This window comes from Anopheles nili, chromosome 2 (genome assembly GCF_943737925.1).
Source record: "Anopheles nili chromosome 2, idAnoNiliSN_F5_01, whole genome shotgun sequence".
NCBI lineage: Eukaryota > Metazoa > Arthropoda > Insecta > Diptera > Culicidae > Anopheles > Anopheles nili.
The window spans coordinates 47,049,756-47,074,579 of NC_071291.1; the positions used below are offsets into that span (position 1 = coordinate 47,049,756).

General features: G+C 45.7%; 1 protein-coding gene across 1 annotated transcript; it reads right to left on the reverse strand.

Annotated features, from left to right (window-relative positions):
* Positions 1–1,539: 1,539 nt before the first annotated feature.
* Positions 1,540–24,320, reverse strand: LOC128724542 (uncharacterized). The gene is made up of 25 exons (XM_053818270.1): positions 23,793–24,320; positions 21,405–23,720; positions 20,229–21,331; positions 19,885–20,158; positions 15,347–15,569; positions 14,309–15,037; positions 13,758–14,233; positions 12,291–12,632; positions 11,368–11,735; positions 10,327–10,741; positions 9,763–9,829; positions 8,954–9,680; positions 8,605–8,883; positions 8,378–8,433; positions 8,060–8,144; positions 7,596–7,910; positions 6,365–6,593; positions 4,685–6,303; positions 4,309–4,609; positions 4,088–4,238; positions 3,782–4,012; positions 3,376–3,674; positions 2,317–2,577; positions 1,888–2,060; positions 1,540–1,822 (listed from the first exon to the last, which is right to left on the reverse strand). Exons 1-25 carry the CDS (start codon positions 24,318–24,320, stop codon positions 1,540–1,542), a joined length of 11,850 nt encoding a protein of 3,949 aa, XP_053674245.1.
* Positions 24,321–24,824: the final 504 nt, after the last annotated feature.

A 24,824-nucleotide genomic window follows, 5' to 3' on the forward strand; every position in this document is an offset into this window, starting at 1 on the left:
AACAGGTAACGGACAGTTGATTCGGAGCTAACAAGCCACAAGGGGGTAGGCCACCCGTGGGCTCAAAGCAATCAGCGGTAGTCGTCAATGTGCCACGATGTCCATTACGTTTTGCATTTGAATAAACCGATTTGTCTTGTAAGGAATAAGCGCGATGAATGTTATTGGTGTGCATGTAAGAAAATGAATTCTGTTAAAAACTCATTCCACATGATATATCAATCGCTTTAAGACCGCCAATTAGGATATGATGAAAAATAAAATTTGTGGGATGTTCAACTATTATTAAAAAAAAAAACAAAATGTAGTTCATTTTGGTGCTTTGTAAGCTATCCCATCAATCAGCGAATGTATTTAAACACGCCAGCAAGATTGTGAATCCAAAATCGGGGAGCTATCCCAGAGATTAAATCAAGTGCCTTACGATGTGACCGGATTGAAAAAAAAATTCTAAATGGGTACCAGTCACTAGCGTCCATGAGTACTGTACTGTGTTTGGACGACAAGGACGACGAAGGACAACGTAATCCAACACATTGCTTCGCATTAGCAATGCTTGTTCCGAAGCAGTTCTTTACTACAAGGAGCCAAAGCAAACGACAACTACGTCAACAAGCTAGCACTGTCTGGACCGTGTTAGCTGAAATGCCTCCTGCAGCGTTTTCCTATTCACTGTAGGGTATCAGCAGGGGCCCCTAGCGTTCCCTATGTGTTTTACTTAAACAAATAAATTAAGCAAGCAACCCAAAAGCAACAAAGTAACGTCCCCATGCTTGTGACAAGAAAGTCTCAAAGCGTGGAAACAACGGGAAAGAAAACCGATCCTTTTTTAGTTTCACACAGTGCTGATGCCTTGCGAATTTGCTTATTCGTGGGGTTTTGCTATACTTACTGACCGACATAAATTAAAATTCATCCCGAGGAGGTGAGGAGATAAATTTTTCGCTAATAATTGGATGGAGTGGGGCAAAAAGGTCACACAAAGCGTGCAAACGTGTTTGATTTGATTTTACCCCCCCAGATTTGGTTAGTTTCCGTTTGTGTTTTTATTAGCCCGATTTAGTAACCGACCGCTCTTTGTAACTAACTCGTTTGTATGCTTGATTTATGCAGAACGCCAGGTCAACGAAACCTGCTTCTTCAGTGAACAGTGCGATGCCACGACCGAGCAAACGGAATGCCGCGATGGACGTTGTATCTGCCTTTTCGAGATGAATCCTTTCTTCAAGCCGGACGGCAGTGTCGAATGCCGCGGTAAGAAAATAACACTAACTGTTCTGTATGTCGAATGATAAAGTACGGTACTGTTAAGCCTGATTTTTGGTTTCATTTTTACGATCGTTCGTAGCTCCAATTAATAAACCGATCGAACCGGAGAAGTACATCGACCCTGCAATGATAGGCGTGTTGGTGGCGATGGCAGTTATGTTCATCATCATATGCGTTGTTCTCCGCTTGTTCAGCAAGTAAGTGCCCATTACATTGTCTCTTTTAGTAAGATTCATCACTTCAAGCATCCGATAGTACGTTATTAGTGTTTCACATTGATCCAATGTTTACTGATGGTTTTATTTGCGATGCGTGCTGCTTGTTGCTGAACTGTCCGGTCTGTCCGTCTTGTTCGTCCTCTGCGACTAACTTGCGGAAGTATCCCGCTGGGATTTGTAAAAGCCTGTCCGGGCTATCGAACTCGACCACTCGGCCTGCATCCATCACCATAACTCGATCGTTGTCCAGGATAGTGTGCAAACGGTGGGCAATGGTTAAAATAGTGCAGTCGTTAAAGTGTGTTTTTATCGTGTGTTGAATGAGTGTATCGGTTCTGAAAAGGACAAAAAAAAGGAATGATTTTACCTCGACGCGATGCTATCTGTTGATCGTACTTACTTCGTATCGATGTTGGCTGTGGCCTCGTCGAGTATCAATATTTTACTGGCCTTCAGGATGGCTCGGGCCAGGCACAGCAGTTGCCGTTGTCCTGCGCTGAAATTGGTGCCACCTTCGGCCATTTTTGTGTTCAAACCTCCGGCAAACGCTGCTACGGTGGCTTTTAATCCCACCTGTGCTCTCCCGTGTCGTGACGGTCAATTTAACGCAATTTGTTCGCACGAGGCCACACCCACACACACACAACCAATGGGAGATTCATGAACACGACAACCCAGGCCCAGGCCGTGAATAAAACGGCCACAAGTGGCAGATACAGCGCGGCACGTGGTGATGGCGGAAAGTTGGGAAAGTTGGGTGAAAAATCAGTTAAACGCACAAATTGACGGAGGAAAGTGTCGCGATTAAATATTCAACCCAGCAACTCACCTGCTCGAGCGCTTTCCACAGCTGCTCATCTGGAAGCCGCTCGAACGGGTCCAAATTGTTTCGCAAACTGCCCGAAAATATGACCGGATCCTGGGGAATTATCGAGATGCGGCTGCGGCACTGCCGCAACGGCACCGAACCGATATTGATTCCGTCAATCTCGATGATACCACCCCGGTTGTCCAAGGGTGTCAGTCGAAAGAGCGCTTGAATTATTGACGACTTGCCTGCGCCAGTACGCCCAACGATTCCGACGCGTTCCTACGCACGGTGCCGGAAGCAAGTACCAGGCGTTACCAGTTGAGTGTTGGGTGTTGGAGCGTTTACCGACGTGAAAGAACGAGAAGAACAAGAAGTAGAAGAAGAGCTGTGGGGTGAAATGGGCTGTCCTTTATTTCCCTCATCCTTCGCCGGCTTTGACCTTTCTATTTGTTCGCTTTTTTGGTAGGAAATCGCGCAAGCCACCACGTGGTGGAGGAGAGAATTGATGTGGATTTTATTTCGAACCATTTCTACCGCACATAACCTGGTTCTGGATCTATCTCAAACACGTGCAAAGGGATCACAGGATTCGCCCGAACGACCACTGAAAACCTCTCAAAATGGATCATATAGCTTCAGCCGTTCGGGTTCGGGCGAAGAACGCGGCCATTTGTGAGTTTCGTCAGATATGGCCATAATTTAATCAACCGGAGATAAACTGCGACCATTCTTGGTGCGTCCATGCGCGTACAGCCCATTTTCGAGCAGGGTGTATATGTGCTTTTTTCAATTATAAATCAACAGAACACGCAAGAGCTGGTTGGGTTTTAAACTATTCAGGTTATTGCTTTGCTTTACTATGCCACCTGCCGAATCGAATCCGGGTCGTTGTTTTTTCGGTGCTTGCGTTGGGAGTTTGCGAAGCAGCGCACGTAAGACAGTAAATTCATTTGTGGTACAGTCATTCGTTTGTTCGGACCCCACATATCAGCGTGGCTAATGAAAGCCAGAACTAGTTTACCCAACGGGGCGGTTTTTGCGAAAATCGATTGTTCAACCAGGTGTGATGGGGCTTACCTTGGGTTTTATTTCGAAGCATAGCCGCTTCAGTACGGGCTCCGAGCCGGGCGCATAGCGCAGATAAACTTCTCGGAAAGTTATGCTGGGATTTTCAGGCCACGCTTCGCTGCGTGCGATGGTGGTTGAGGCATCCGATACCGTGTCCTTTTCCGGTTCCAGCCGAGCGTATTCAAGCACACGCTCTACGGATGTCATTTGATTTTCAAGCTCGGCCGTCTGCCGAATTCCCCAATTGCACATTCCGATAAGGTTCAGTACCTGGGTTATGGCCAACCCGACATTACCGCTCAAGATATCTGGTGTGGTAAAGTGGGAACAAATTGGGCTTCAAATAAGTCTGATCGCGTCTGAGGTAATGAGCGGACTGCGAGTAGTGGTCGCTGAAGTCGGGAGGATTACCAACCATTACCGATGACCAGGAAACTCAAAACCACCGACGCAATGTACAGCAAACAGATCATATCGAGCCAGAAAGCAAAACCGCGGGTCGTAGCTCCAAACAGAAACATAGCCGATGTGTTGATATCCTGATACCCATGGAACGTGTCCTGCACGAAGCGTTCGGCTCCAAATGCCCTTATTGTCGGTAAACCATCAATGGTGGCATTAGTATGCGTAAACACTGGGCTTCGGGCTGTTCAATGAAACCGGCCAAAAAGCTTGATCAGTCCCTGTTTCGTAAACCGCTACGAAAAGCTAATACACTTACTGATAGCCTCAACGCGCTTGACGTTTCGCGCCGTGCGTAGGAAGACAAACCGCAGCACATAAAATACGAGCCCCATGATGGCAGTGGGAATTAGCAACCAGTAGTTGGCGAGCGACACAATCACAACGATGCCGCCAAGCTCGAGGAAAAACTACAAAACCACCACGTTGTAGAGTAAATGTGTTAAAGCGTTTTGCATCGTCTGCTTGACAGTTTCTTACGTAAATGCTGTCGATCATAACTACCGGCAGGCTAGAATCGATCAGTCCAATATCCTTGGAAAACCGGTTCATTATTCTGCCCGATGCGTGCTGTTGAAAAAAGTACATCGCCGTCTCGGATACGCCTCGATAGAGCGCAGAATGAACGTACAGTGATGCTTTGAGGCACATTTCGAAGAATGCAAACGAATTGGATGTCAGCAGTATGGTGATGATGATAGCGCCGGTATAGAACAGCACGTGATCGTCCGTTGACCATCGTGCCTGGTCTGTATTTGCATATGTTTCTTCCCAGTCCACCCTGAAAGAAGTCCACATCAAACAAACGAGCTTGGTTGAAATTCACACAACTTTTGGAAAATCGTGCATCGCGTACCATATAAATAAGAAGTAATCCGTTCCTGAGGAAGCTACTTGAAAGGCGATCATGAGTAAAGCCACGAATGTCACAAAAGAAGCACTGCGCACAGATTTTAGAAAATCAACATACACTCTAAACTGAACAGTGCCATCTTCCTGTTCTTCCTTCAGTTTTCCTCGCTCTGACAGAGCCTGCTCCTTTTCGATGTACGCTGCTTCGGATAGGCTTTCCTTTCGATTCTCAGTAGGCTGTATCGAGACCGTTGCTCTAGCCGGGTGTCTCTCTTCGAAGAAATCGGACAGCTGTTCATAGTTACCTTGTGCAATGATTTTTCCACTGTTCATCACCAGGATATGCTCTGCATGACTAGCATACTTTATGTGATGCGTCACCAGAATGCCCAGCTTTCCGACGAGAAAATTCCGGATAGCCTGTTCGAAAATAACGTTGGCTACCTGCGCATCCACCGCAGAAAGGGGATCGTCCAAGAGATAGATGTCAGCGTGACGGTATAACGCACGGGCCAGATTGATTCTTGCTTTTTGGCCACCGCTCAAGGTGTATCCTCGCTCACCAACCATCGTGTTATCGCCGCTCGGCCACATTCGAACGTCCTCTTCTAGCGCGCACACTTTCAACACCGCTTGGTAGCGCTTTTCATCGTACGACTCGAGAAAGGTAATATTTTGCCTTATGGTGCCCTCGAACATCCAAGGTTTTTGTGGGCAGTAGCTAATGATGCCATTTAACTGGATTTTCCCCTGAGTGGCGGGCTGTTCTCCGATGATAAGATTCAACACTGTCGACTTTCCGGCGCCAACAGGACCAACAATCGCCACCGTTCGATGTATCGATGTACTCACTTTAAAGGACAGATCTTTAAGCTCGAATTTCGCTTCCTCCCACGTAGTGCATACAGCTTGGAACTCGATGGACGGGTCGTCGGTTTGGGAAGATTCAAATAATCGCTGTGATTCGCTTTGTTTCGAGACGCTTTTCTGAAGTAGAAATGCTTGTATTCGCTTCAACGAAATCCAACCCTCAGCGGCAGACGTAACCGCGAGTGGCCAAAATTCGACCATCGAATGATGAATTACGCTGAAGAATGAAATCAGCATGTATACGCGCCGTGCCGTGACAGCATTTTCGAGATAAACGTACGCAACTAGCGACAAAAAGATGGACACTTTTGGGACTACGCGGAGCGCAAACAGAGCCGATTTGACGATGGCACTGCCTCGTAATGCCTGTATCTCCTTGCGCCTCAACTTGCTCACGATCTCTTCAAACGGGCGCTCCCACACGTACATTTTAATAACTTGAATTCCACGAACTATTTCATTTGTCACACGCACTCGCTCGTCCGTAGCCAATGCCGCCGCCATTCGGAATGCAGCCGATTTTTTCCCTAACCATGCTTGTATCGGTATGAAGAGCAGTAAAAACCCTATGCCTATCAGCCCTGTTGGTCCTATTTCGAGATACACCAGCACAGCTACGATGATCAACTCCACGGGCCCTTTCCAGAGATCGTGGAAAAATATCACCGCATAATCGAAACGGCTGACGTCATTCGCCATTAGATTGATCACCGTACCCGATAAGCCCTCGGTGTCACTGCTTAGCTCTAGAACCTGCAGAAGGAAAACTTTTTTGAAAAGCCAATGAACAATGACAGTATTACAATGGTTTTACCTTCCGATAGATCAGCGAACAGCAGCCAATACGAATTTTCATTCCCACTTGCAGCAGGTACAGTTGATACCAGTGAAATATTGCCATCGGTCCTAAAACCGTCATGACGATACCGACCGCGTATCCATAAGCTGCACCAAGTGTGATAGCTGCATCGTCTGCAAAATCCGATGAATTTTGCTGATCGAAGTACAGAATCAACTGCCCAAGAAGAAATGGTTGTCCTATCCTACAGAAATCATGTCAAACGTTGTGGTGAAGCTAATACTAAAACGTTTCTGATCGCGATAAAGGAAACAAATGCATTTAATGTCTTAGGCAACATGCTGAACAGCGGAAATGGATTGAATGATTGATGGTTGGCACTATTTAATCTCCAGCGAGAAAATTTTCATAATGATATTGCAGATGCCCAGCATCCGTTCTATTCTCATTAATGGTAATAATATTGAAGGCGTATTCATTGGTTTTAAACATTTCATTAGAAGAACTCTTGTGAATGAACTCTTTGATGGAGGATCAAGCATAAAATATAGCTTTTTGTAACTGATTAACTTGAAATAGAGTTTTCATGGAATGACATTTTTTTAAGCTAGCCTTTCAATAACAATTCGCCGCAGAAACTGGTCGCAGTATGGTCTAGAAATCATTTTAGCTCGAGCTGAGATTCAATATTAAAGAACAAAAGCAAATATTTTGAAGAATGTGTTCTGGTTGTATTAGTGCAAAATCAATACTTGGGTGTACGAGGCGCTTATATGTTTGAAAATGATTGAGACTTACATTGGAATTACATTTATTTATATTCAACAAACATTGTTTTTATGAATAATATTATTCTTTGGTTGGTATTGGTGGATAAACAAGTATGAGTAAGCCCGATTTCCAGCTGACATAAAGTTATGCATTCATAAAAATATATGAAAAGCACCGGCATGAAAACCAAAACGTCCCAGAAAATCTCGTAACCGAACTGAGGGCCCATACAGTTACAACATCGAATCATTCTGCCGTTCTGATTTTCACTTGCTCTCACCTTCTTCTGGCAGCTGAGGCATCTCGTTAGCAAACCAAAGCATGCTGTCCATATTTATTGGACTGCGAAAAACGATGTTTTGGCTACCTTGTCGCAGATACCTCAATGGAATAGCAATCGGACGAGTGAACGAAGGACAGCTGCGTGATGAGCGAGTTGAAATTTTGTCCTTTTCCAAGGAAACTCCAGGCTCACCTGCAGGCAGATTCAATAGCACTGTAGACAAATCCGAATACCAGCACTCCGGCACCATAAATGCGTAATATCGTCCGCAGGAGCCGCCATGGCGCCGACCGATTGTTTTCCTGCGACAGTTTTCCTCCGCTTCCGGAACCTTGGCCATCGATCGATCCTCCTGGGTGAGTGGTTGGCTTGCGCGAGATCTCACATTGCCATTGTTGCTCGAACACTGCACCGATTCGTGCACTCCGGTGGGCGGGCAGAGTATCATAAATGTCGCCTGGAACGATTTGCCTTCGCACGCCAATTCGGAGCACATCGAAGAGCCACCTATGCCAGGGTTTTGGTTATACCGTCGGTTATACATTATAAGGCAAAGAACGAGATATTTCAAATCACTAGGCACACCGTACGCGGTCATATGATGGGAGAATAACCTTCAACATGCGCACTTGGGATAAGCAATGGAAGCAATTTACCAGAAAAAGTATCGCGAAACGGAGCTAGCGGTAGCAAATGGATGCAAACGTGCACTTTCGCGCGTCCCGTCTGGCTTGCCGGGTTCTGTTGGCGGCATTTCCACTAGGCGATGTTACCGTTTGCGTACGCTTCACCAATTAAAACCGAATCTTGCACACGTCCAGCAACCGTCTGTCAGGTGCGTCCAGCAACCGAATGCCAAATGAGAACTGTTTATCGCAAATGGTTTGGTATCATTTTCGGCAATGCACGGCTGGGTGCGATAACAGCCCCATACAAAACGGTTTTATACAATGTTTTGACCATGCAGTGATCACTTATCTCTAGACTATCGCGAGGACGATCGCTATCTCGAGCTATCAGCTGTTCGCTGCTAAAGAAGACGCCGAGTGAGAAAAACGTGCCAAAATTGACGAAGCATCGATTTTCGTTTATTATTTGATAAGCGTACTAGTGACAATGGCTTGACTCTTGTTATTGAGGTAATAGCGGTTTATCGTACGGCTCCGTACCAAGTTTGTACGGCTTCAAACGCTCTATCTACGTTGCGGAATCTTTCGCTTTCACTGCGCTATTGTAGCTTTTCAGCGCTATGGTGGCCAGCTGCTCCGCCACGGATGGTTCGGTTTGGCTGACCAACTGGCTCAGTGCACCGCCGGTGCGTTGCAGCAGCTCATGAGGGTGACCGTACTCGATAGCTTTTCCGGCGTCCATCACCAGCACACGATCGCTGTCCATTACCGTGTGCAAACGGTGTGCTATCGTCAGCACGGTGCAACTCTCAAACCGCTCCCGAATGGTCCGTTGAATCAGCTTATCGGTTCTGGAATGAAACCAACAAAAAGCAGCACAACAGCTGTTGTTAGCTCCACCGAACCACAACCGAAACTCACTCGAGGACGTACTCGGTATCCACGTTTGCAGTAGCTTCATCCAGAATTAGGATGCGATTGTTGCGAAGAATAGCACGCGCAAGGCATACGAGCTGCCTTTGACCCATGCTGAAGTTCGAACCTCCGTCAGACATTTTGCCATCCAGTGTTCCCTCCATCGCCATCACGGACCGCTTCAGTTCCACGTAGTCCAACGCATTCCACAGCGCGTCGTCATCGTGCTGCTTGAAGGGGTCCAGATTTTCCCGCACCGTTCCCGAGAACAGTATAGGATCCTGCGGAATAATTGAGATCCGCTTGCGCAGATCGTGCAACCCGAGCGTCCCAATGTCAACACCGTCGATGTGTATAATTCCTTCATTGACTGCGAGCCGGAACAACGCCTGTATGATGGAGGATTTTCCTGCTCCCGTCCTGCCAACGATTCCTATCTTTGCGCCGGCGTTTATCGACAGATTGAGGTCTCGCAGGACCAAACTGGCCTGCGGAGAGTAACGCAGTGAAAAGTGCTCGAACCGTATCGCACCCTTTGCCGGCCAATCGGCCGGAGGTTTGTGCTTTCCGATCGACACCAGCGACGGTTCGGGGTCGACCTCGGCGTACTCTACCACACGCTCGACAGATGTCATTTGGTTTTCTAGTTCCGCCGTCTGCCGCATGCCCCACTGGCACATGAAGATCAGATTGAACACTTGCGTAATAGCCAGACCGACGTTGCCGCTCATTGCTGAAGTTGGTGGATAAGATGGAAAAAGTTAACACCACACGTACCACGGTTTGCAGGCAACCTTGTGCGATACGTCACTTACAATCTTCGACCATCAGGAAACTCAGCGTTACGACGGCAATGTACAGCACACAAACCATTTCCAGCCACTGAGCAAACGCGCGTGTAGTTGCCAAGAAAAGATACCACGCTGAGGTATTCAAATCCTGATGTTTATCAAACTCGTCTGCCAGAATTTTTTCCACCCCAAAAGCACGGATGGTGCTGAGTCCTTGGAACGAAGCGTTTGCATGGGAGAAAATCGGGCTCCTCGCTGTAGAAGGCACGAACAAGCGGGAAAAATAATTTTCTTTTTCTCAGACCCACCGTTGTGGTTACTTTATTATTTTTTGAGACTTACTGGACGCTTCTACCCTTTTGATGCTTCGGGCTGTGTTGGTGTAAACGTGGCGCAAGACGTAGAAAATAATGCCCATCACCAGCGTCGGAAACAAAAGCCAATAGTTCACCATGGCAACCAGCACGATGATCGCGGTGAATTCGACAAAAAACTGCGCTTGCGGTAGTAGTACGGAGAAAACGTGAACATTTTGCTCAATGTTGCTTTTGTAAAGCATTAGCTGGCTGCCGTTGGCTGCGTACTTACCAGAATGCAGTCCATCATCGCAAAGGGAAGAAACGTATCGATGCAACCAATGTCGCGTGAAAAGCGATTCAGAATCCGACCGGATGGGTTCGTGTTGAAGAAATACATAGTGGCTCGGGTAATGCCGCGAAAGAGACGATCGTGCAGCCGTACCGTCGCCCGCAGACAAATGTAGAAAAATAGAAAGGATCTGCTCAAGGAGAGCACAAACATGAACAGCATGGCAACGGCGTACACCAGGATGTACTGATGCCTCGATAGTTGGCTGAAGATGCTGCCCTGCAGTTTTGTTGGGATCGGAAGAATTGCACCATAGTCAGTGCCGTTGAGATGGCCCGCTTCTGTTGATACTCCCGCGCTAGATCGATTGCTTTTCAGCCTCTCGAGGGCACTTGAGTATTCTTCCCAGTTTACCCTGCAATCAAAAGGGCGGTGAAAGCGGATCAGAAAATGGCAGATAAATCCTGCTTCACTATAGGAGCGTCACGTTTCTTACTCCTTTCAAGAGCTAAATGCAGGTACTCGTTGAAAGGCTTTTGAGAAGACGAGGGTGTATACGGACAGAATATAGTGGGGTGTATTTAAGGCCAAAGGTTGCACGTTTTATACTATCATTTTCCTTTTGGCTATCAGTGTGGAATAGCTTTCAGGATGCTTCCAAATAGTGGTCTTTGTACTGTTTCGATTGAGAATGATTAAGCAAACAATTTTGCTGCTTTGTTAAAACAGTCAACCTATACGACAGTGAAACCAGCAGAGGAGATAATGTTTTGTGTCACAAAAAAAGAAGAATAAACAAATGATATAATAGAAGTTGAGTCACTGCGGCTGCGGTGTGTTGGTGAAACATTTCGCCAAAGGCACATCAATTCCCAATGGTCACGTTCAGCCACTGATTTTCTCTTACTTTAAGTAACCTTTTTGGCCTGTCAGTCCATTACGATGGAAAGTTCGGTTATTAACGCCTATCGACACGTACGAATGTTGTGCAAGAAAGCTCACGCTGTTCGTTCCATGGCGCTGACATTAGTGTACACTTACCACTGTGATATGTAGTAATCGATACCACTCATGCTGACCTGAGCCATCAGAAACAGAACAACCGCCAACGCCAGCAGAAAGTTACTTCCCACTGCTTGAAAGAAGCGCTTGTACACTCGCCACCCGATGCGTCCGGTTTGTTGCGATTCCTTATTGAGGGTATTTGGTTCATTTTTGTTCGAAGACCCGACCTGGAACGAAGTGGGTTTCTTTTTGCCGCTACGACGTTCCTCGCGGTCATCATAGCCATCGAAGACCATGCTGCTCGATGAAAACGGCGATGGTTGGTAGAGTGACTGGTGCTGCTGATGTGCCGACTGGTTTTGGGCCGGCGTCGGATGTATCGAGAGTCTTCTGGTGCGCGTTGGCTGTTGCATTCAGCGATAATAACCGTAAATATGAAAAGACAAGCCAAATGATTATTTGAAAATAAATAACCGCTTCGAGGCTCCTTTGGGAGGGGTTGATTTCGCACGCGATATTACACGTACTACAATAATACGCAAGAAAATTCACACCAGTTAATTATCCGTACATTAGTTCCGTGAGGTATCGCGCTATTATATTTAAATTTTCAATAAACGCATCACTCAAACACCCATTGGGAGCTAGGGTAATTATCCCTTCTCGTGTAATCATCATGCTAAAATATTCAAATGCGACTGTGCGACCAGACCAATTCAATTCCAAAGCATTCCCTTGGATGTGATACCGTCCACCTTGTCACATGGGATGAGTAGAATCGGCTACATTTTAATTTTCAAATGTGAAAAATGCGCAACGACACCATGCCATGTGATCAACGATCTAAAAGGCCGATAAGCGAATCGCCCATTTTTCTAATTCACAGGCAACAGCGCCGGCTCGGGGTGCGGACAAGTGCTGAGCAAAAAACAAAAAAATTAAAAAAAAAAAAAACCTACCGTCATTCCATGCGCTTCGGCTTTTCCAGTGAGGTCGATGTTGATGATGGAACCGTAGTCAATCCCATTGTTCTCGACACTATCGACTTTTTGTAGATGGCCATTATCCTTGTCCGTGGTGCCACAAAATGCCACTGCGCCGTCGGGGTGCTGGCCTTCCGATGGCGACGACGCAGACGGATCGTCAGACGATGATGCGTTTCTCGTTTCCAGTCCTTGCCCTGGGTCGTCGTACTGGTGGTGTTGACTCAGCATGGCAAACCTGCCCGATTCTGCCAGCGTGCGGAACGGTCCCTGCGCCTCGACGCTTCCCGTATTCATTAGCACGACATGCTCGATGTCCTTTAAGTATTGAAGTTGGTGCGTTACCAGCACGCAAACTTTTTCCTGCAATTGAAAATTTGTGTGAACCACTGCGGCGTACGTGCACCGTGTTTTATGAGCGACGCGAGTAAACCGAGCAGGGGGGAAACGAACTATGGTATTTTTTAACACTCCGCAAAACTTTCCCTCCCGCAAGGATCTTTTATGGAGTTATGAAACCTCCCATACAGGGTTGCGGGAAACAACATATGCATGTGGTTCTAGGCTGATTGTGGTTAAACGCTACTGCGAACAGCAAACCCCATGCACTCGTCGTTACACCCGGGGACGAACAAAGAAAATTTCCGTCGGCTGAAAACAGGATTTGGCGCACATAGTGTCCATCATCACGCTCAGGTACAATAGAAATGGAAAACAAAATTGCTCAAATACAACATGAACATAAATTGTAGAGCTTGAAATTTACCCAAACTTCGGTTTGGGTTTTATAATGCCTGGTTTTATTTATAACGTTGTTCGTTTATGGTAAAAATGTATTGCGGCAAGGCTAGTTGCTTGGTTTATTAATAAATTAATAAATACAAAAATCAATCTGCAGAGCTTATCCTTACATTTGTCAAATCGTGTATAACTGTGCAGTAGCAGATTGCTTTTCCATTTCGATAAATTCGATTTGTGTTTCTATGGTGCTTTATATTTTTGAAGCAATTTATAACACCACATATACGACAAAGACGATCACACTTCGTATATTTCAATACGAAATCTGCTTCACAAATATGTTTTTCACGTATGCGAAAACCTATAAAAAACTATCAGCTTCTTACGTGTAATATTTAGCGGTGCTTTTTTGGGGTCAGTTTTACGTCCAATATTTACTCATCCACTAGCGGATGTTTTCTCCCGCGTGCCCATTGTGCGAAAATGGCGTCTGGTAGTATGCTATAAAATTGATTAGTATGCCATAAAAACGAGAAACGTCGAGCATGGGTGTGGATGAAACACGCTTACTCTGAATAAAAACCTCTAAATACAAGCATTGAATGCGGAGCTTTCCAAAGATTATCATTCAATCTTTGTCTGTGCACGATGAAATGATCAAAGTTTGTATGTTTACAGTATGTACAATGCATTTACCATTACCTTTAAGTACTTTATGATGCACTCTTCAAATATGTGTTTTCCTACGTGCGTATCAACAGCCGATAATGGATCGTCTAGCAGATAGATGTCCGCCCGTCGATAAACCGCTCTCGCCAAACTGATACGTGCCCTTTGACCACCACTTAGACTGATGCCACGCTCACCGACGATCGTTTGATCACCGTGCGGTAGAAGTCGAAAGTCTCTTTCCAAAGCACACACCGATACCACCTCCCGGTAGCGTTTTTCCTGGTAATCTTCCGTGAAGACAATGTTGTTTTTTACCGTGCCCTCAAAAAGCCACGGTTCCTGTGAGGCGTAGCTAAGGTTGCCGTTGATTTCCAATTGACCTTCGTCTAATTCCAGCTCGCCAAGGATTACCTGTAGCATGGTCGACTTACCACTCCCAACGGGTCCCACGATTACGCACGGTTTCGTTTTATCTACAGTCAGTGTCACGTTTTTTATGCCACTCGCTGAAATCGCGGATAATCAATAGGAATTGTAGCGTCTGAGAAGAAAAAAACGTATAATAAGCTACTGCACTTTACCTCTCGTATCGGCATCATTGCTGGAAGTTGACAGTCCCTTATCCCAAAATGCCGTACCATTGCGCATGAAAATGCCTTGCCGTGCAATGGCTTTCCTGTTAATGAAGCGCTTGCTTTTCGGCATCTTTCGGCCTATACTTCCGGCATTTCCTTCCGCCAGAGCTCCCTTTGCCTCTTTGGTGGAACCAGCTGCCCCATTGGCCACTAGCAGCCCACGAGCACTGTCATCCGTTACGGTTTCTGGAGCGTTTTTCTCCGGACCACGAGATAGCAACGCAGCCGGACGGTGTGGCCTGAACTTGCGCTCATCCAACAGCAGAAAGTCCTGTATGCGTCTTATCGACACCAGCCCCTCGTGGACGGATGTTAGTGCCAGCGGCCAAAAGTGTAGCATCGAGCTGTACAGCCAGTTGAAGTAGGAGGTTACGATGAACACCTTCTTTGCGGTGAATACATTTCCGTGCAGGACGTATGCGACTAGACTAAGGAAGATCGCTACCCGGGAAACGAGATTGAACGATAGCAACCCAGCCCGGATAAACAGTGTACCTCGTATGCCGTTCACTTCCTTTCGCCGGATACGGTCTACCATTCGGCTAAAGCTTTCCTCCCAGGCGTAAATTTTAATCACCTGAATTCCTTGTATGATTTCGTTCATAAACTGTATCCGACGATCCGTCCTGTTGGCCGTTTTAAGGCGATAAAGGGCTGCTTTCTTTCCGAGCCATGCTGCGGAAAGAAATAAGGCAGAAGTAGCACTATGGGTATGATTGCGTTAACTCTGTCAAACAAACCAAAAAACATACGTATGCGTCGTATGATTCGGTATGATAAAACCCATTGACATTGCCATGAACAATTTTCGGTACAAATATGTGCCCTCCATATTTACAATTCTTAATGCTTTGATCATTGTGTGTGGCAACGATAACGAACATTTTAAGGACTAAAGAAAATTCAGCGCGTGCATTGAAGAACAACAGTGCTTCAAATATCAAAAGAGCAATGCCAGGATTAGTATGACATCAGCACACTTACCTTGAAGCGGGATAAAGCTGAGCAGAAATGCAATGCCAAATAGTCCCGAAATGCCAATCTGTTTGTAAATGAAGTAGCCCAATACGAGCAGCTCTATTAATCCCTTCCAGATATCGTGTACGAACCCGGTCGCGGTATCGAATTTGGCAACATCGTTAGACATCAGATTGATGACCTGCCCAGTCATACCGTCTGTTCCAGCCGCCTTCGTAATTCGCAGAGCCTAGGGTCGACGAAATAACAATCAATAATTTGTTACAAAAATCCAACGTATTGTTTATCATTGTTTATTTTCGTAAATTTTCAGTTTAAAACAAACCCATCTGTAAGATTTTTTTTTTCAAATAATGAACAAATTTATTACCTACAACTTTAACTAGTTTTCGATGTACAATGATAACGATACAAAAAAAATCGAATCACAAATGGCTATAAAAAACCGGCCAACTTTGGTAAATTGGTTATTTGTAAAAGCTTAAACTATGCTTCAAAACCAAAATCTGCATAATCCTTTCTATCAATAATAAGCAACAAAAGGCAACTTGCTTCGAGGTGTAAAAGATCTATTTTTCAAAAAAATATTTGCAAAATAATTTTTTTAAGTCAAATGTTACCATATTTGGGAAAAATACTCTTTTTGTCGATATCATGTGTTTAGAGGAATATATAGGAATATTTATTGTGCTTTTTCCTCCAGTAAAATGGTATCTTTGCAAATGGTGGCTTTGCAAATCTTTAAGTAATGAGGAAACTACCTTGAAATTTATTAAGAATATAAATATATTCATGTATTCATATCATTATCGCATACATTATACAGTCGTTTAAAGACCTCTAGAAGCATTATTTTGTATATTGCTGGAAGCCAACAAATTAAGACATCTTCCATTGCAGTAGAATGCTCTTATGCTCGGATGCAGTGCGAACGGAAGGAAAGAAAGCAAAGACTGTCGTAGGGACAGAAGCGTTGGCGCCAGCAATTTATTGCGGAAATTGTTGCATAATTGATTAAATTGTGCATGCTCCAAGCTGGCTGCAATCTATCGAGCCGGCGCCATGCAGTCGCCTTTTTATATACTATGGGTTTCATAGTATGGTTTTGGTTTCTACAATTTTCTTAGTTGTTCGCATATGTATCTTCTGTCTATACCTACCTTTTTGTAGAGCAGTGAACAACATGCTACGCGAATCTTCATGCCTATTTGAAAGATGTATAAGATGAAGTGATGGAAAATTGCTACCGGCACCAGCGAACAAAGGATAATGCCGATAGCGTAGTAATAAGCTTCATTTTTGCTTATGCTGTGCTGCTCGGGTGCGAAATAAGACACCAACCCGCCGAGACATTGTGGTTGAAAAATTCTGTGTAAATACACGAGTGTCAAAGTGAGGCTGGCATTTGATGAGAATTGTACGTTATACTGTCATACCTGGCCAAAAGATCGAGGATCGTGTATATGGATCCGTACCCTAGTATCGATCGCCAATATATGCGAATGATAACACGAAGAAAACTCGGCTGCGCGCTCCATTTTAGCTCCGCTTTCCACTGGCTCTCGAACTGATACGATAGCTGTGAACTCTGGTGGCTGGACAGCGTGTCGTAAATGTCGGTTTCATCAATTGGACGATTTAAGCCAGTTTGAAAGAGATCTTTCAACCACCAGAACGTATACCACGACACGGGGTCCGCCTTTGTTACCGGATTCGCTTCACGGCGAAGGTCATGTATTTTTTTGTCCTGATCGTATTCCGCTGGGTTCATTTTGGGTTTATTTGTGTACTTAGGAAACGAATTGATAGAAACCAATAACCACTTATTTCAATTTTGACAATTTTTTGTTTTCGAAATACACTTCTTCACATATGATAGCGATTAAATCATCGTATTTCACTTTTCACGAGTTCACTAATCACACTCTTTTGAAAATGAATAATAATATATCGTGTAATTTAATCTGCTAGTTGCACGTTTTACTTCAATTTACCATAAAGATCTATTACACACATAGGTTTCCCATGGTTCGCTGAAAAGCAATGTTCAAAAAAGTCGTCTTCACCGGTCACGTATTTACATTGCTACCGTGCCGGTGACGTGTTTCTCGCTTTTAGCGCCACAATCTCTTGGCTGTAAATGTGTAGCGTTTGATGTGAGATTACCGAAATCTTCCATCTTATCTCTGGCACATCATTGCAGCTTCTTCAAACTCCTCAAATCACTCAAAGAAACTCTTTCGCTCTGTTTCTGCAAAATGAAATGGATGCTTCATTCATCCACGCTACATTTGCAATATGGCACTGAGTGAGAAAGTGTTCGAAATGAAACATTTCACATCGGCCGCATGTGGGTTCAACGGTCACGACTCAACTGTATGCTTCATCCCTGTTTTAGCAATATACATACCACACGTGCTCTCTCTTGACGAATGTCAAGAGCTAAGCTGCTTTTTTCGCTGATAATGAGACGTTTCTTTTTTTATGTATATACACCAGTTCACGTATGTCACAGTATGAAAATCATACTATGCTATGGCGCGAACTCTTACTCTCTGATGGTGCTTCCTGCAGCAAGTGGCGCATGGTCTTCAGTGTGATTAGTACTTGTATAGAATAAGCCCATAGGACGTACCAAAGAGGAATGATGCCCAGGCTTAACCTTCCGCGTACGGCACCCATACTTAAACTAGTTTATGATGACGCCATCAGATGAACTTGATTCTCATCTACAACCAAACCAACAGGACAAGGGAAACGAAGCGCGCGCAGAATCAAAACAAAGATAACTCTGGGCCAATCGTCAATGATTTCGTTTTCCTTCGTCATTTGTTTGGCAGGCGGAGAGTTTACCGCGTGTCCGCGTCCACTGGGCAGCACGCTGTCCCCGATTAATCATCTCGCGTTGTGCCGTTTTCGGTAAGGTCGTGACAACGCCAAACCATCGAGAAGGGGCTTTATGTCGAATGACTGACCCGGCCAAATTCGAGTCAATTAGTTTGCGTCAATTCATTGGCTCAATTATACAAGGGAGCGGGTTTCCACAGCCTATTAATTGAACGAAATTCATTCCACGATCAATCCACTGTTGTTTACACTTGCTTCAATCACTGAGACGCCTTCTTTTCGGGAATATCGAAATAAGATACGTTGCTACGGTAACTGCGCCCCGGTGGTGTGGTGCGTTTTTGTCTGTCCTTGCGTACGTTTTTCGGCGTATTTTCACCCGTTATTCGTATTCTTACACCGGTACTACACAGCGTAAACAACGCGCGAAATCTTACTGCCAACACAACGTGCGCACCTTCCGTGGATTTACTTGAACTAGAATCGCGTACCGCGTGCTACAGCAGCCATTGATTGTCCCACGTTGTAATCGCACTCTCGCTCTCTCTCTCTGCTGCTCTCTCGTAACGCTCGCTCTCAATCCTTTTTCTTTGCCTGTGTGCAATGTGTTTTCGCTATTTTGTTGGCACGTTATCAATGGGCGTATTTTTTCGCAAAGCCTCCTCACTTACTCAAAACGCGCGCATGAGGGATCGGAATTTTGAAGCTCACCTTCAGCACTTCACTTCAGCACACGCATTGCGTAGGCAAAGCAATGAAACCAAAACCACGAATATCGAGACACTGTTTATTGTGCGATAAAAACATCACCATTTAAACCCACTGAGTCGGGTGGAAGAAAAACACGTAGGCGTAGCGTTACCGTTAGCTCTCGCTTACTTTTAGCAAACCTGATCGATCCCCCAGAGCAGAGGTATCTCATTAGCTCTCAGTTTTTCCGGCATGTTGCTGTCTCTCCGTTTGCTCATTTACTTCAGTGAAGATCCCAACAAAGTAATGTTCGCGGCATAAACGAAATCTTCCATCGTTTTTTTCCCATATTTTCTTTCGTCGCTTTTGTTCGCTCTTGTTCGGATCTCGAAAAGATCCATGAGAATGAAATATTAAATTTGCTAGCATCAAGTTTCCCGGCTAGACTTCGTATGCAATGTGATATTCATGAGGTCACTTGTCGCATTGCGCCAGCTTTCCTACTGTTGCCGGTTGAGTGAACGGTATAGACGACGGATAAGGACTTCCATGCTTCAGTTGAATGGGTTATAGAAATCAGCAAAATATCATTTATTTTCACCCTGCAGATTATACGTAGTGATGCTCCATTTACAGCTCAAACCATTTCGGATAAATAATGATGAGGTTATCATTATCAAAAAAGGAAAAAACACAAAAATCATAATGTAGTAAACTAAAGGCATGACAAAGATCATGCTTAATATTTAAGTATCTCGGTGCAATAGTTGCAAGAAACCCTGTTCTGATGAATTGCTCTTAGTATAGTGCACTTTGCACATTACTGCCTAATGGAAGCGAACCAACAGACAGCCAAAATTGACAAAAGCAGTGTGCTTTTCTTTGAAAAACTTGAAGAATGTAATGCGAATTATGTTTGTCTTTCTACTGATGGATATAATCTCAACCTTTCGCGTACCGTTAACTTTTTCTCGAAGCAAGTTTTACGATAAGCCTAAGGTAATTGCTTCATTTGGCCTTGCACTAGATTTTTTGAAATTCTCTTCCGCGGTACGCATCAACATTGCTGCAGTGGCGACACCGGTTTGGTCTACGAGCCCCCGCAAATATCCGATTGGACCATGTAGCAGCTCGTGCGGGTGGCCAAATTCCACAACACGACCAGCATCCATCACCAGCACGCGATCGCTGTCCATAACCGTGTGTAAGCGATGAGCAATCGTTAATACTGTGCAATGAGCGAATTTTGTGCGAATGGTCGTTTGAATAAGCTTATCCGTTCTGAAAGGATAAGAAAAATGCAATTATTACGTTGAACCACTTAAACCAAGTGTGTTTCGTTCATACTCACTCTGGATCAACATTGGCAGTGGCTTCGTCCAGAACGAGAATTTTATTATTTCTCAGAATGGCTCTTGCGAGACAAACGAGCTGTCTTTGGCCCATGCTAAAGTTATTTCCACCGTCCGACATGCGGCATTCCAAACCCCCGGCCAGCGAGGACACAGCTTCTTTCAGCTCCACCTGATCCAGCGCACTCCACAGCTCGTCATCTTTGCGCTGGTCGAAGGGATCCAGATTGCTTCGCAGGGTGCCCGAAAACAAAATTGGATCCTGAGGTATGATTGATATTTTGCTGCGCAAGTCCCGCAGCCCTAGCGTTTTAGTGTCTATGTCGTCTATCTCGATGTTGCCGTCGAACGGCGCCAACCGGAACAACGCCTGTATGAGGGAAGATTTTCCGGCCCCAGTTCGGCCCACGATGCCAACTTTCTCGTTCGAGCGTATGACAAAATTGAGATCTTTAAGAACGCGCTCGCCATCTTCCGAATAGCGCAGATCAACGTTGACAAAGCGTATTGCACCGTGTTCTGGCCAGTTGCGTTGCGGGCGATGCTTCGGTGCCGTCTCAAGCGGTGGTTCTGACGGCAGGTTGGTATATTCATTGACGCGCTCCACCGACACCATCTGATTTTCGAGTTCCGCCGATTGCCGCATCCCCCACTGGCACATACCGACCAAGCTGATCGTCTTTGTGATGGCCAATCCAACACTACCTCCGAGCATCTGTTGACTGTCGCTCAACAGAAAGCTAATCGTTACGATGGCGATGTATAAAACGCACACCAGATCCAGCCATAGGGCAAACGCACGATTCGTAGAGATAAACATATACCACGCGGACGAGTTAACGTCAAGAAATTCGTTAAACTCGTGCCTCAGCACGGATTGCGCCCCAAACGCACGAATAGTGGACAGCCCTTGCAGGGTAGCGTTGGTGTGTGAGAAGAGTGGCGATCGGTTGACGGATTCGATGCGTTTCACGACACGCGACGTATTGAGATAGACCTGCCGGATGTAGTACATCAAAATGGCAACGATGGCTGTCGGTACAAGGAACCAGTAATTGACAATCGACACCACCGCCACCACAGCTATCATTTCCAGGAAAAACTGAAAGAGAGAACAAATACAGAAGTACAGCTGCGTTATCGCGTTAGCAACATGCGAATTGAGAAGAGCTTACCACAACGCAATCTAGCAGCGCCATCGGTAGTGCGGAATCAATCGCACCGATGTCTTTTGAGAAACGATTAAGGATTCTTCCGGACGGGTTTGTGTTGAAAAAGTGCATAGTTGCGCGGGTTAACCTTCGAAACAATCGATCGTGCAGGTTGATAGAGATGCGCAGACAAACGTAAAAGAACGAAAACGATCTCTTCACTACCAGCAGCACTAGCAGAATAATCAAGCCACTGTAAATCCAAATGTACTGTTGCCGCTCAATGAAATTGCTCACGTCGGTCTGCTCGCGAAGCAGGACACGCACGTCACGGGAACTCAAAATCGTGTGATTATCGTTCAATTCAAACTCCGGTGGTATGCCTGCTACTCGTTCTTCCCAGTTCACCCACTCTGCTACGAAAATATCCACCCCACTAACAACAATCTGTGAGAGAATCATGAGCGCGTTAAGCCAGAAGATCCATCCACAGCTGTTCACTGCCGTTATGTAGGTTTTGTACACTGCCAACCCCACGCTCCCGCTACCGCCTTGAGATTCTTTTTCCTCTTCCTGCTTTTCTTGCTGCAGGAGATCCATCATCAGATCACCATCCCTTAACTGCTGGGATCCCGTCGAAGAACCACTAGTGCGCCTTTGACGCAGCGTTTTCAGTTCCTTCTCGATAGGACTCTCCAAGGGAGATTCGTCGGGCGTAAGGGCCATTATCGATTCCATGTTTGATTTCTTCAGCTCTCTATAGCTTCCGCTGGCTTCCAAGCGGCCTGCGTTCATGAGAACGATTTGCTGCACATCTTTCAAATACTGCAGTTGGTGAGTCACAAGTACACATACTCGATTCGCGAGAAATTCACGAATACACAGCTCGTAGATGTGTTTTCCCACGTGCGTATCTACGGCGGACAAAGGATCATCGAGCAGATAAATGTCAGCTTTCCGATAGATGGCCCGTGCAAGATTGACACGGGCTTTTTGTCCTCCGCTCAAGCTAATGCCTCGTTCTCCGACAATCGTCTGATCGCCATGGGGGAACATTTCAAAGTCCTTCTCGAGTGCACACACGCGCACCACTCGTAGATATCGCCGTTCGTTGTACTCTTCCGTGAACAGGATGTTATTCCGGACGCTTCCTTCGAACAGCCATGGCTCCTGTGCAGCATAGCTTACGGTGCCGTAGATCTCCACATTTCCATCATCCAACTCGAGCTCGCCTAAAAGCACCTGAAGTAATGTTGTTTTACCGGAGCCAACGGGACCAACCAGAACGCACAATCTGCCCGGGTCAATCCTTAAACTAATCGATTCGATCCCAACATTCGTAGCCTCTTCCGAACCGTCGCCTGCGCCACTGGCAGGGGTTCTAGCTTTTGTATCCTCTTTGGCCGATGGGCAAACCCACCTTGCCGTAGCATTATCTAGTACGATGCCTTTCCTGTCGCCGTCCACCTTTCGTACCAGACGCGTCGGCAGCAAGGGTTCGTAATCAACATCTTCGTCGGAGATAACATTTTTGCCGCCGTTTTGCTGATTGCTCTTTTGCTTTTCCTCTTTTCCATGATCCAACGCGTCCGAAATCTGTGCGCCGACGGGTGCAGTTGCTTTTCTCTTCTTTTGCTTCTTCTCAACACCAACCGAGTTTTTCGAACCAGTACCGGTCGAAATCTTGCCTTCGGGTGTTAACAGAAAGTCTCTTATTCGTTTTAGCGAAATGTAGCCCTCGGCGCAAAAGGTGATGGCCATGGGCCAGAAATGGACCATTGAATCGTTAAGTATACTGTAGAACGACGTCACAATGAACACCTTTTTGGCAGTGATAACATTCTCGGTGACCGTGTATGACAGCAAGCTGATAAAAATGGACACGCGCGATACGGTAAAGAACGATATGAGAGTTGCTCGCACGTATGCTCCGCCTCGTATGGCTTGGATCTCTTTGCGCCGAATTGTCCCGATCATCTTGGCAAACGAGCTTTCCCACGTGTACATTTTGATAACTTGAATGCCCTGGATGATTTCGTTCATGAAGCGCACGCGTAGATCTGTTCGCTTTGCGGCCTTCAACCGGTACGTGGCCGTTTTTTTGCCCACCCAAGCCTGCAGCGGAATGAAACTTAACAAAAAGGCCATTCCAAGCAGACCAGAGAACCCAATTTGCCGATAAATGAAGTAGCCAAGAAGGATCGCCTCCATCGGACCCTTCCAGAGATCGTGTACAAAGCATAATGCGATGTCAAACTTCCCGACGTCATTCGAGAGTAGGTTGATGATTTTTCCATTCAAACCATCACCAGCGGTGGTCGATTTAGAGAGTTTAAGTACCTACGGGAATGAAACAAAGAGCAAAACAGTTATCAGTATCAGCATCCTCACAGTGTTGTCTAGTTTGTATACCTTGTTGTAAATTAAGCACGATGCGCCAATTCGAAACTTCATTCCCAGTTGAAAAATGTAAAATATAAACGGATGAAACGAGATGACGGATAGCAGCGAGCACGTGATAATACCTGCCGCGTATAAATACGCATCCTGTTTGCTGATGGTGTCTTGGTTTGGGGTAAAATAGGAAACTAATTCCCCCAACAGCAGTGGCTGGGCAACACGGTTCGCTGTTTCAAACGCGGAAAACAATAAACCCCAGAATAGTGTCTCCTTGCCAAACGCCCGCCAGTAGACTCTTGCGAAACTCGCCTTATCTGGACCACGCTGTTCCTCGTCGGACCAGAGACGTTCGAACGTTTCCGCCAACCCGTGGCTGCTATGTTCCGGCAAGGTTGCGTAAAGTTTTTCCTCCGTGATCTCTTTACGTTGCCCATACCCGAACGTGTCGCGCAACCACCAGAAGCTGCGTTTCGAGAAGAATGATGCATTTTGAACAGGATTGGTCTCTTTTCCTTTGCTGAATGAATTTTCGCGATTCATTCTCACTGACACGTCGCGTTTAATCGCGATATTTTTATATCTCTGTTGCTTTTAGCGTTATACATCAGCGACAAACGCGTCTCCCAACGAGTTGGGCGGGGCATGTAACATATAATCTGTCCCAATCGAGCTCGAGGTGCTGCCCCGGTTCAGTACCAGCTGTGTCCGTTCAAAGCCGTTTTATCCTTTTCTCCGTTGGGAGTAGTGAAGCTGCTACACCCTCGTAGGCTAAAAAGAAAGAAAAAAAATGGTGTGAGTAAGCAGGTGCCGTGAGTAGAAACACCAGGTGTCATATGCAATCTCCAGTTCCGTTGGTTGATCCCCTTAGAATTATCATTCATAGAAGATCATTCTCTGTCGCACGAAGTAGCACACGGTTGATGGTAAATCCCCTTCCGCCATATCGCGGGTTGACACCAATAGAGTCGATTAGTTATGGAAGCTCAAGTTGTCGGTACTGAGCGATACGAACATGTTTCAAGTATTGCAGAGACGCACCCTGTA